Raw genomic sequence first — 13,502 nt, forward strand, 5'->3', positions numbered from 1 at the left:
CAAAAGAGGAAGTGGAAATTATATCATGGTGTTAGTTACACCATGTTTTGGCTTTATATAGTACTAGCATGTCGGCAGACATTTCGTATCTGTCGACCCACATTCTTATTTTACGATATTAAATATTAAATTTTTATTTTTATTTTAGAGAATTAGAATGTTTTTTATTGGATTTACTTTATGTTATAATTTTCATATTTATTATAGTATATAAGTTAAAGTGGTATATATTAATTATAGTTATTTAGGATTATATGATTTTACTTTAGAAGTAAAAAATATTAAGGGAAAAATAAGAAAATAAATAATGGTGATAATTATTTCAAGTTTTGGCTTTATACATAACTAGTGTGTACAGACACTTCGTGTCTGCCGGTCAATATTACATGGTACTACGTATTCAATTTTTATATATTTTATTTTTAGAATTATAATGTATTTGTTATAAATTTTATGTATTTATGATAATGTTCAATTTAATGTGAAAGATATAGTTAATTAATGTGTTTGTGATGTTTATTTATGATTATATGGTCTTTTTGTAAAAATTAAATAATGTGAATGGCAAATTAGGAAATAGAAATTACACCATGGTGGAAATTACACCTGTCAACCCGCTTTCCTATTGTTTATAATGTGTATTAATATAAGAATATATAAATATGAAATTAGAAGTTATAAAGATGAAATTAGAAGTTATAAAGATGAAATTAGAAGTTATAAAATAAAATTAGAAATTATAAAATATGAAATAAATATTTAGTATTATAAGTATATATAAAGATGAAAGTATAACTTATACAATAAAATTAGAAGTTATAAAATATGAAATAGGAAAACCCAAAATAACTTCATGAAAGTTATGTTAGATTTTTCCTTTATTAAGTAGTAAATATATAGATATGCAACTTATAGTTAATATATTTGAGGTGGTTATATAGAATTATATGATTTTTTAAAATTAAATTTTTGAAGGACAAAATATGAATATATAAATTATGTCATGGTGGTAGTTACACCATGTTTTGGCTTTATATATAGTATAAATATAGAAGTATAGATATAGATGTGCACATGCATCACTTATTATGTGACTCATAATCGAGTTTGTTTTGATTTGTATAATGAGTTATAAGCTTTGGACCTTAAAATTATGCCTAACCACATTAAATCCTATTAATCTATGATAAAATAACTTAAGAAATGAACTAGATATTAAATAAAAATAGCAACATACACTATTATAATATTTTAATCTAAAAATATATAGATACATTACATTAGGATAATTATATAATTATTCATCAATACATAATTACATATTATAAATAATCATATATAATATTATAATATGTGGTTGGACCAACTTTGATGTGTGTTTTAGGTTAGAAGTTGATCCAATTTATAATTAGTTTCTAATTTGGACAAATGTATTGAATTTGACGTCGACCTGCAAACGTTGTACACGGGACAAGACCACCAATTGGTGATCAATGGGACCTTTTGTTGACGTAAAATATGAATAATAACGCTTTTGTACGGTGAAATGATTAAAAAAAAGTAAAAATTTCACTTTTTAAAAAGTTGATTTCTTAATTTGGAGTGTTTTCTGAAAAAATATAATATTTATGAGTTGACAATGCAAAAATTTATACACAAACATGTATGATCACATGATTGATATAATTATTGTACTGTGCCAATATTGAATCCGGTTCACTGGTTGAACTGGCCGGCACAAACCGATTTTTATAACACTTGTGCACAATATATAATGGACCACATCCTTATCCACGTTGTAGGTGTGGTGAGAACGGATGGAGATAAAGATAGTTGGGCTGTATTGGCCCCACGTGTCTATACCACGATGAAGAAGTTTGAATGTAAATAAATAGAAAATGTGTAGTTTGACTATCGAACCTATTTATTACTTATACAGTTATACCCAATAAAAACAAATCGCAATTTGCACAATGACATGAGAACTTTTGACACAATGGCTATACATAAACTTTAGAAAATCATTATAAAATAAAATAAAAAAACTCGATATGATGTATTTTTTTATATTATCAAGAATATCTCTCACCTAGTAATAAATTAATAATAAGGAACTAACCCATTCTAAACCATGAGATAAAATTAATAATAATATCTCTCACCTAGTAATATAGGAGACATGAGATAAAATTGGAAAATTATGACCCATTCTAAACCATACCCTTACCCTCTTTTCTATAAATGGTACCATGAAAGTTACATTCACCTTTCTGCAAGTGCAACATCAAAATCACACTGATCCCATGATCCTCTACCTCAACTTGCAAATGTCTAATCTTACCAACAATGGGGCTTTTCATTGTGGTTGTTGCCTGAATGCCTTCTCTTCCAAGAGACCAACACAAAATCTTTCCCACTTTCTTGACTCCCCATCACTTCCCTAGGAAATCCCAAGCAGAATTTTCTACTTTTGAGGGGAACACAAAATCCACCTAACATGAAAATAGACTAAAATTGTTTTCTCCCACTATTAGATGAAACTTGTTTTACAAGAACTTTAACCCTAGAACTTGAAGACACACTATATAACATTGTACCAATTAACCCAAACACATTAAGACACGCCATTACATTGCATCAATACTTCAAAGCAAATTAAATTTTCCTTTCATCCTTTAATATGTGTTTTGTTTCAAACTATGTGCATATGTAAGATAAAAATTTAAAAATAGGATTATGTTGAAATGTAATGCTTAATTACAATGTGAGGGAATGAACATTAATAAATAAAGGAGCAGGGAAAAGATTTACTCCTAGCCATGATGAACAAATTAAAAATCCTTTGAAATAATCTTACATAAAAACGCACTAGATCATTTCGAGAAGGGTAACATATTGAAGATTGAGCACAAACAGCAGTATTTGTATTTGTTCTAAGTCCGCACAACAAATTTGTTACAAGGAAATATTTTACAGCGATCATCCTCTACACTATTTTTTTTGTTACCACAAAGATCATCCTCTAGATTTTTACACACAAAGTATTGTAACAATAGTACAAGTAACGAAGCAGAATTTGTAAATCATAGACTACAAACTGCTCAGACGTTATTGTCTACAGGGGTGTCCCAAAACATAGGTAATATGAAAATATGATACAACAACAACAATGCAAACTATGACATTCCAACAATTCAATCTCTTATCCCAGCATCTTCTCCAGTATCCACTGTTGACTCAAGTTGTCCTGAACATTCACATCAGTCTTCAGATATTTTCCAAAGATAAATTAAAAATAAGCTTTACATGCCATAAGCAAAAACAGTTAACTTTTTCCAAGGCCAAAGAGGGAGGAGAGAAAATTCACTAGTTTACAGCCATATCAAGAACTTTGTAAAGTCCAATATCTCCAATTACTAGCAACAAATCAAGAATTTCAGACTTAATTCGAAATCAAGGAAATGCTCTGTTGACTCTTCCAATTAATGGATATCATTTACAAAATCTTCCTAAATGTGTTAGCACCAAATAGATCCTTTTTACAAATTCAAAGTAATGGAGAAGAAGATAAGAAAGAGAACCAAGAGGTTTTGATAATCAAGTTCTAGTGAAAAAGTTCAGAATCATCAAAACTGTTGAATATTCCATTTGGTGAGATAAAAAACTTAAAGTCAAATCTTCGCAGTAGTAAAACTTTCAGTTTACCTCATTGAGCACCCTTAACATCCTTGTCACTGGTCTGTGGAGTGTACTGGCTGGTTGACGATGGGGAGTAGCCAGGTTGACTTGGTGAGTATCCTGTACTTGGACTGCAAATGATAAAAAATAAAAATAGCATAAACAAACCATGGTAGATATATGCCTTCAATAAAATTTAGCAGTAAAAGAATAACACGTATATATGCATACCTAAAATTTGGTGAACTTGGGCTGTAGTCCGGGCTTACACCAGAATTATACGGGCTAGAGAAATTAAAAAGAAAAAAACAGTCACATTAAGTATAAACTCTTGAAATTTAACAACATAAAATGAAGTTAGTTGACTTACCTGCTGGGACTATATGTTGGGCTTGATGGTGAATAAGATGGAGACGTTGGTGAGTATGATGGAGATGTCGGGCTGGAAAGAATTAAGTTATATGTACTTGGAGTGAAGAGTTATCACAAATAAATGTGCAATTGATAAACAAATACACTAACTATATTCAGCTACCCAACAAGCTAATCATTGAACAATTTGAAATATCCTGATGAAAATAACTCCTATTGTAGAAAGTAATTGAGGTTACTCAACAAACCCAATTAGTCAATTAGTTGACTGGAAGCTGAAGGGAATGAGATTGAGAAGGGTGCATATCATTCCATCCCTTGCAAGTTCAGTACTGAAAATAAATATTTAAAAAATTCACGGAAGGGCTCACCTGTAGTTAGGAGATGTGGGACTATATGGACTTGATGGAGACAATCTTGGGCTGCCTGGTGAATATGCCAGTGAAGGACTATACTTTGCTGACTGTTGGTTGTAGCTAGGTGAAGTAGGGCTATAGCTAGGAGAGGTAGGGCTATAGCCAGGTGAAGTAGGAGAGTATGCAGGTGACGTCGGGCTATAAGAAGGCGATGTAGGGCTGTATGATGGCGATGTAGGGCTGTATGATGGCGATGTAGGGCTGTATGAAGGCGATGTAGGGCTGTATGAAGGCGATGTAGGGCTGTATGAAGGAGATGTGGGGCTGTATGCTGGGGATGTGGGGCTGTAGCTGGGTGATGTGGGGCTGTAGCTGGGTGATGTGGGGCTGTAGCTTGGGGATGTTGGACTGTAGCTTGGCGATGTGGGGCTGTAGCTAGGGGATGTGGGGCTGTAGCTAGGGGATGTAGGTGAATAAGCTGGACTTGTGGGACTATACCCTGGAGAGCTAGGGCTGTAAGTCGGAGAGGTCGGGCTGTACCCAGGTGATGTGGGGCTGTATCCAGGTGATGTAGGGCTGTATCCAGGTGATGTAGGGCTGTAACCGGGTGATGAAGGGCTGTAACCGGGTGATGAAGGGCTATAACCGGGTGATGAAGCAGGCGAAAATGCCATCCCACCAACATAAGGAGAAAACTGGGCATCTGTAGTAGGTGACAGCCGTAGATTTGGGCTCAACAAATAACTTGGAGACATCAATCCTTCATGATAAGGAGTTCCAGAAATAGGTGATCGAGCAGGCGTCATCCCAAAATCAAGACCATCCATGTAACTGGGTAGCTGGAGCTCAATAGCATTCTTCAGCATATCATCATTCAGGTACAGGGCACATTCTCCAGTGCCAATGGGGGCAAGCTGCCCCAGCATAATATTTTCAGTGACACCCCTCAAGTAATCAGTCTCAGCATAAACTGCAGCATCAAGGAGAATATCAACTGTCTCTTCAAATGAGCATCTCATCATTGGTCCAGTATCATTCCTGTTGATACCATGACGTGTAATTGCCATCAAATGACCCCGGTAAGTCATGGTATCACAGAGAATAGCCAGATGCCTATAATTGACATAAGAACCATCAAAGGAAATGACAACACGTAATTCATCCAGAAGAGCCCGACGGACTGCCTCAATACCAAGAACTTCAATAACTTCAATCAAATGGTTGCTTGTGGACCTGGTTGCATCAACATCTTCATGGCACATTACAGCTAAAAGGTTGACACCTTCAGTATCAAGCATCCACTCTTCATGAGGCTTAAAACCTTCATTCTTATCGAATTTCTGAACTTTAGTATTCTTTATAAAAACTTTGTTGATGTCTGGGATACCTCTCAAGGTCATTTCAGTCAGCATGTTGCTTTCTATTTTCTTTAAGAAAACATCATCTTCAGCAGATTCATCCTGAACCTCTCCCTTGGGGGCTTCATCATTCATAATACGGATACGAAGAATGAGTTTTTCAGCATTGTCATCATTAAATATGCAGGTCAAATCATCATCAAATTCAAGGTTAATCTTCTCAGCAATGTCAGCCATACTCAACTTCTTATCCACCATCATTTCACGATTCAGTTCTATGCGAAGCAACCAAGGTGAGATTTTTTCAAGTGCAACTTCTTCATCCGGCATTTCATAGTAGGAATTCACAAAATCAACATCCTCTTCAATTATTGTACTCATTGGGTCAGGATCATACCACACCTCTGTAGCCTGAGTCACACTCCTAAGGGTGGTATATTCTAAAGCACACTGCACAATCTTGGCCCTCTCCTTCGTCTTACCAACCTCCGGTCTCAAGAACACAGACAGAGAAGGTGTTTTGATCCTCTTCGCCACATTAATGATTTCTCGTAACCTTGGAACACCAAGTGTAACATTCTTAGCACTGACACCAGCATAATGGAAAGTGTTGAGAGTCATCTGGGTGGCAGGCTCACCAATTGATTGAGCTGCTACACAACCGATCATCTCCCCAGAGGCTACTTGTGACTGCAGGAACCTTGATTCTATTTCACCCACTACCCACTGAAATGCCTCACGGGAAAGCCTGTATTCCTCCAAGACCCTTTTACTGGCAAAAGTGCTGCGAAGCAAAATATTGAACAGGAGAGTGGCATTCTTCTGAGCTTCTTGACTCAAAGCATCATCACCAGGAACAACCTTAAGTCTCTCCTGGAGCTTATCAATAGCTTCCACAATTTCCATAGGATGCATATCCGAAGGCCTTCGGAAGTCAACCTTAAAAGTCTTCTGAGCATTCCAGATAAGCCTCTTAAGGTTAACCGGTAGTGGCAGTGAACTCTCACCAGTAGTGGCTATCTCAGTTGCAAGTTGAAATCTGTCAGCTTCAAGCTTTTGAAATTCAGCCTCAAACACACTGCGAAACTCTCTGATGGTTTTCAAGTCTTCTACAGGCTCTTCAAGCATGTAACTAGGCTTCCAGTTTTCATCATCAAACTCATACTTAAAAACCCTATCAAATTCTACTTTTTTCATTTTTAGGGAATCTAGCTTCTGGGTTTCAATCCAAACTGCATCCATTCCATCCTCTCCATATAGAAATTGTATAACATCTCCCAAAGAGTTCCTAACTGTCCCATCATATTTACACATGATATCTTCCATAGCCTTCACAAGTCGCCTCTGAATGTACCCAGTTTCAGAAGTCTTCACTGCAGTATCAATAAGACCTTCCCTACCACCCATGGCATGGAAAAAGAACTCCTGAGGGGTCAGTCCACGGAGATACGAGTTCTCCACAAAGCCACGACTTTCAGGCCCATAATCATCTTTTGTAAAGTGAGGCAATGTCCGGTCTATGAACCCGTATGGAATTCGCTTACCCTCCACATTTTGTTGGCCCACACAAGCTGTCATTTGAGATATGTTGATAAAACTTCCTTTGGAACCGGCTGTAACCATTGCTTTTAGATTATTGCTCTCAGATAAACTTTTCTGTGCACTATTTCCAGCATCATCACGAGCTCTATTTAGTGTCTGAAATTATCAAATGAAGACACACCAAATTCAGCCAAAAGCAAAATTAATTAAATATAGCAATGTGACAAGCAACTTAATGTAAGCACCTGGTTCACTCTATTTTCAAATGAATCCATCATTGTCCGGCCAGGTTCAGCCTCCAATTTCTTTTCTTGAGCTTCCCTGATGAGCTGTTTCACTTTTTCCTTCGCTTGCGAAATAGTCTGGTTAATAACCTCCATAGTCGACGCATCAGCAATTGTATCACCAATACCAATGCTAAATGCTTGCTGCAAAAGCCAGTAGTTTACAAGCCACTGAGTATGACCAAGAAATTTACGAGCTGCATCAGGGCCAACCTCTTCCCTGCATTCAAGCAGACAATCATTGGTGTGGGTGAATAAGGAAGGAACTGTAACAGATTCCAAATCCACAAAAGAAAAACTCCCTTCTTTTGAAGTGATTGTAAAGGTAAATTTACAATAATATGATCTAACTAAGTTGGGTATAAATCTTTCTATAATTATTATATAATGGAGCTGCATACCAAATCACATGAATCAGACTTCCAGCAGATGCTCCAAGTGTCTTTTTGCAAAGAGTTCCAGTAAGTAGTTCCCCTTTTTCAATTCTGACCATGGTATCCCCAGGGGTTATGGGCCCCCTCTCACTCTCATTGTGCCAGCTAGAATATCGAATAAGATTTATTGCTTTAGGAATGATGAGATTGAAAACTTGTTTCCCAGTCCACAAAGGCTCTGGTTTTAATATTGCAGGAGTAGGAACTTTCCCGTCAAAATCTTCCCACCACATCAAAATGTTCATAAAAACATCCTGAAAAACAAATATAGCCTTTGTCAGATCCAAACAGCTTATACAAGAACCATGACACTGAAGTAAACTGCAACAAGAGAAGAATTCATTAAATATAACCTTTGTGATGAAGGTATCTCTCTTGGTAATTTTTCTACATCCCAACAGTGAATCTTGGACGATCCCCATTACAGGCCTGTTTGCTTGAGGTGACACAATGCATTTAGGCACCATCATCAGCTCCAACACCTCTGCTCTGGTCTCAAATGACTGAGGAACATGCATATTCATTTCATCTCCGTCAAAATCAGCATTATATGGTGAAGTAACTGACAAGTTAAGACGGAAAGTAGAATAAGGCATGATTTTAATTCTATGCCCCATGATAGACATTTTATGAAGACTGGGCTGACGATTGAATAGAACAAAATCTCCATCATTCAAATGACGCTCCACCTAAAACCACAACATTAAGAGCTATTAGAACGAATTAAGAGTAAGCCTAAACAAATAAAAAAATTATTATTATCTTAAAGAATACCTTGTACCCAAGCTCCAAATGGTGATCGCTACTTTTCTTTAAATATCTGAGATCAAGCCTTTGCCCATCATCACGAATGATATACTTGGCACCAGTTTTTCCAGGTGGAGGATGGGGTCCATACTCAACAAGTTCCTTCAGCCTGTTTTTTATGTAAAAATATTTGTTAATAATAGAGAATTTAAAAGACAGGAAACATAAAAAGCATGCCCAAATGACAACCTTTCAATGTTATATGGAGTCACAGTCTCGGGGTAAGTAAGATTCAAAGCAATACTCCATGGTACTCCCAATTGATCGATGTTGATGGTTGGATCTGGTGTAATTACTGTTCGTGCGGAGAAATCAACTCTCTTCCCCATCAAATTACCTCTAATTCTACCTTCTTTTGCCTTAAGCCTGCTACATATTGATTTGATAGGCCTTCCTGATCTTTGAGTAGCCTGAGAAAAATAATACCAATGAAGGTTAAAAGAAGTGTGGCATGTATCAGCATCAAGCAAGTTTGTAAAGACAATAATACCCTCGGCAATCCAGGCAACTCATTGTCGAAGTATGTGGCTATATGAAACTGCAACAACTGAGCAAACTCTGAAATAATATGTGCAGGTGATCCGTTCCTCTCCTGTCTCTTAAGATTCTCATTGTGCCTGATGATCATGGCCAACTGATGAGTTAAATCATCCTACACGCAACAGAAACAACAAGTCAGTATTAAATTAACAGAAAATAAGATTAAAATTGTTCCACTAATGTTATCAATCATCACAATCAATAGCAAAATATAATTAAATAAAAAGAACTTGCAAAACGTGTAATAACTACATGAAACAGTGTAAGGAAAAAACTCGCCTCACTCCTGGAGGATGTGTCCATCATTACTGAAGGTCTCACAGGTGGCGGAGGAATCGGAAGAACTTGTAAAATCATCCAATCAGGGCGGGCATACTTAGGATTTAAGCCTAACAGTTGACAGTCCTCGTCACTTATCCTTTTCAACACACCAAGAACCTACAACAGTTTTAACAAGTCGCCAACTACATAAGTCTCTGCAACAATTAACATAGAAGAATAGGTAATTAGGTGTGAACTCCAATTTTAGATCAACCAGTTACCCTTTCTGCAGAAAGAGTCTGTTTCCTTTCTACTGGTTCAGGAAGTTGTTCCTGGTCATCAGCTTTCTTTCTTTGAGCTTTGTACTCCGCAATCATTTTCATCCCATCAATAGTAATCTTTGGTTGCTGAGCACCACAGCCACCACGACTCTTTTTAACCGATTCCTCATAGTCTTGAGCAGCAATGTCAATATCATCACCACCTTCACACTTGCTTTTGTTTTTGCAAGCATCCAAAATTTTCCTAAGCCTATTTTTTGGATTCCTAATCCTCAAAGCTTGTTTAAACTTATGATCATTCTGCATAAAATAAACAACCAAATTAAAACGCAACATATTGGATGGTCACGGTAAGGTTGTTGCTAAGTGACCACGAGGTCACATGTTCAAATACCATATACATCTACCATCCCAAACCCTACTAATTGAGAGCCTCGTAAACTGGCCAGCCCTACATATTTCATTTTCGTAAACTTAAAAACTAGACAACAATCAACAAAACCGAAGTTCTAGTACCTCATCCGCAAGAATTTTTGAGCAATTGAAGCAAACGCAACGCATTATAGCGAGAACAGTTTTCAAGAAGCCAATATGAAACATAGGTTTAGCAAGCTCCAAATGACCAAAATGACCCGGACACTCAGCCATATTTGCTGTACAAGTCTCACACTTCATTTTCCTATCAATGGTTCCAAGTCGAGGATCACTTAATCCTCCAACCTTAGGCTTTCCCCTCTCCGTAGTTTCACCATGCTCAATTTGCACCACAGACATCTGTCTCTGCAAAACCAAACCAAACCAAACAATTACTTAACAGAATTGCATAATTTCAAAGCTTCAAAGTAAAATCAAGTAAGAATAAATTACAATTTCGTCGGGGCTGAGTATTCCGAACTGAACCATTCGGACTTTGGCGACCTCTGCTGGAGAGAACGGGAACCTGATATCCATGGCTACGAAGTTCTAGGGTTTCAGAAAGAGTGAAATTGAGTTTAATTTTGATATAGAGAAGTAGTGTTATTATGTATTATGGTTCAAGTCAAATTCAGTCGTTATGGTATTGCAAATTTTAATACAAGGAGAGAGATTTTGGGATTCGATATATCTAAGCAGAGAGAAGATACCCTAAGGCTCTATTTATAGAGGTCAAGTTGCTCTTATCGTACGCATCTATGCTAACGTCAACAAAGGGCGCGTTATACCAGCACGTGTTAGTTGCCACAGTTGAATAATCCAGTATAAGTGAAACTTAGTAGATTTTTTAAACTCATTTTTTTGGAATTGAATTTGAAGCATATATCATGTTTCCATGTCTCATTGATGTATAATGTTATAGACATGATTATTTTAAAGATTAATGTTAAATTGAAAAAATTAACTTACAATAAGTCACATAGTTTAATAATTAAGTGATTTTCTAACAACACATAGAATAACACATTTTGTGGGACAAAGATTCAAAATGTAATTCTAATTCTTACAAGCTTTTTAATGATCGTCAATTGCTATATGAAGATATTCTTTGGGGCTCTCATATTTCCCTTCACAAAACAAATCAACATTCTAATTATTTCCTCCTATTTATAGTATTCTTAATTAATTTTTATTATTAATTATTCTATCTTATTTTTAATTAATTACGTTTATGAGTCTAACTCTTCATTATGTCTGATTCTCTTCTTCGACAAAAGGTGCATTTATATACAATAATTGTATTGTAGTGAGTATAGTTTAGTGATAAAAGTACAATTCTTTCAATAAATCTCGTAATAGTTAATGGATCCCTCATTTAATTCATATCTCAGGGAAGAAATAAACTCCTGGATACTTTTAAATATAATGAATCAAAACTTTTACCTTTAAAACTAGATGCAAAAGTAACAACTGTTTTATCCCCTAGAGTCTCATTCGTTTTTCAAATGCATAAAACTTAGCCACTGCTTAATTGGATTTGTTTTTGGGATTGTTCCACTTTCTTTTCTCATTTGCATCTCATATTCTTATAATTGGTGTTGTTTTATATTCTTTATTTATTGAAATCTTAGGGTTGTTTCTTTCATTGCATGCTTTTTGCCATTCATAGTTGTGGTGTATAACGTGCTATAGTTAGTGCTTCTTTGAGATATGAGTAGAAGAATTTCAAGGTTATCATTATTTATGTTATTATGCACATTAGATTATTGCAAACAATTTATAGCTGTTAAACACTCTATGCAATAATTAACAAATGTTTTGTGCTCCCTAGTTTGGATCACTTATATAACATCTTACGTTTAAAGCGTCAAAATTTAAGGGTGCAAATATGTAGTCTCATAACTATTATATGTGCTATTAGTTGTTATTGATCAGTAAAATAGTTAATTTTTTATTTTTTAATTAAAATATATTTTTTCAACTAATTATAAAATAATAATACATATCAAAGGACATTGGTACATGCTTGATTTCTATTAAGTAAGGTCTCAGGTTTGAGTCTTGTAGATGGAAAAAATGTCCGCCGAAAGAGTTAGTCTCACGTACCTGTAAATGTTCCCAGCTTGGACAGGATTACCTCTAGTATAAGCATACATGTGAGAAACAAAAAAAACTAATAATACATACAATGACACAATTTGTAGAATAACAGATTTGATCTCTAAATTTAACACCAAAATACAAGAGAAATCACTTAACTATAGCCTATTCTCCCTGAGTTAGTAAAATATCATATTTTCACCATCTTTTTAAAGCTAGCTTTTCTAGACTTGTTTGGTGAGTAAAAATAGCTTTTTTGGAAGTTAACTTTTGCTTCAAACTAGTGTTCGGAGTTATCAATAATTGTTTTATCATTTATCCCACTAAATAGTTTATTAAATGACAAATTTTACCTCAACCCAATGTCTTATTACACTTTTACCTAATTGTAAACAAACAACTCTAACTTAATAAACCTTTAATTTATAAGTCATAAATTACCACCTCCTATAACTATTAATTACATGCTTATAAGTTTGTAGCTTATTTATAGAAGCTCTTTTACCAAACAAGTAGCATATAAAGTAAACTACATGATCTTTATCCTCTGCATTTCTTTATGTTTTTGCAGGCTAAATTCCAAGTATAGAAGCTGAAATTTCTCAGAATATTTCAAGTTCGTATATTATATTCGTTGTACAATATAATAAGCCCTACCTCATTCTCTTCAATAAATCGTAACTGCTACGTATCTAACCCCACACAAATAAATACTTCGTTTTTTGGTGTTTATTAGTAAAATATTTGGGTTGATTTTTGCTTTGAAGAAGGAATAGGAGAAACATTATACAAAGTCGATACTTTAGCCTTTTATTGATTATTACATTGTCAAAGCATTATTATCCACTTGATTAAAAGAATTACAAGTTGGGGCATGAAGGACAAATAAGATTACGTATAGTGTGCCTCACTATTGGATATATTTTATTATAATAATAATAATAATAATAATAAATGATAATAATAATAATAATCAATAGCTGCTCATTTCCTTAGTTAATAATATAAGTACTATGGTTCAAGATTTTAAATAATGGTTTTGATACCGATTTTGAAAACTTCGAAAACTTTGATG

At 35.0% G+C, this 13,502-nt stretch overlaps 1 protein-coding gene across 2 annotated transcripts; it reads right to left on the reverse strand.

Annotated features, from left to right (window-relative positions):
• LOC109331207 (DNA-directed RNA polymerase II subunit 1) lies at positions 2,896 to 11,020 on the reverse strand. 2 transcript variants are annotated; one of them, XM_019565568.1, is made up of 15 exons: positions 10,781 to 11,020; positions 10,430 to 10,693; positions 9,914 to 10,213; positions 9,651 to 9,809; positions 9,322 to 9,483; positions 9,021 to 9,241; positions 8,799 to 8,940; positions 8,378 to 8,713; positions 7,992 to 8,278; positions 7,552 to 7,810; positions 4,422 to 7,462; positions 4,049 to 4,120; positions 3,910 to 3,963; positions 3,711 to 3,809; positions 2,896 to 3,271 (listed from the first exon to the last, which is right to left on the reverse strand). In XM_019565568.1, exons 1-15 carry the CDS (start codon positions 10,862 to 10,864, stop codon positions 3,268 to 3,270), a joined length of 5,484 nt encoding a protein of 1,827 aa, XP_019421113.1. In that variant the 5' UTR covers positions 10,865 to 11,020; the 3' UTR covers positions 2,896 to 3,267. The 2 variants fall into 2 exon arrangements, with proteins under 2 accessions (XP_019421113.1, XP_019421112.1); XM_019565567.1 differs by having other exon boundaries at positions 2,896 to 3,247; positions 3,706 to 3,809.

Source organism: Lupinus angustifolius, chromosome LG17 (assembly GCF_001865875.1).
Source record: "Lupinus angustifolius cultivar Tanjil chromosome LG17, LupAngTanjil_v1.0, whole genome shotgun sequence".
In the NCBI taxonomy this organism is placed as follows: domain Eukaryota; kingdom Viridiplantae; phylum Streptophyta; class Magnoliopsida; order Fabales; family Fabaceae; genus Lupinus; species Lupinus angustifolius.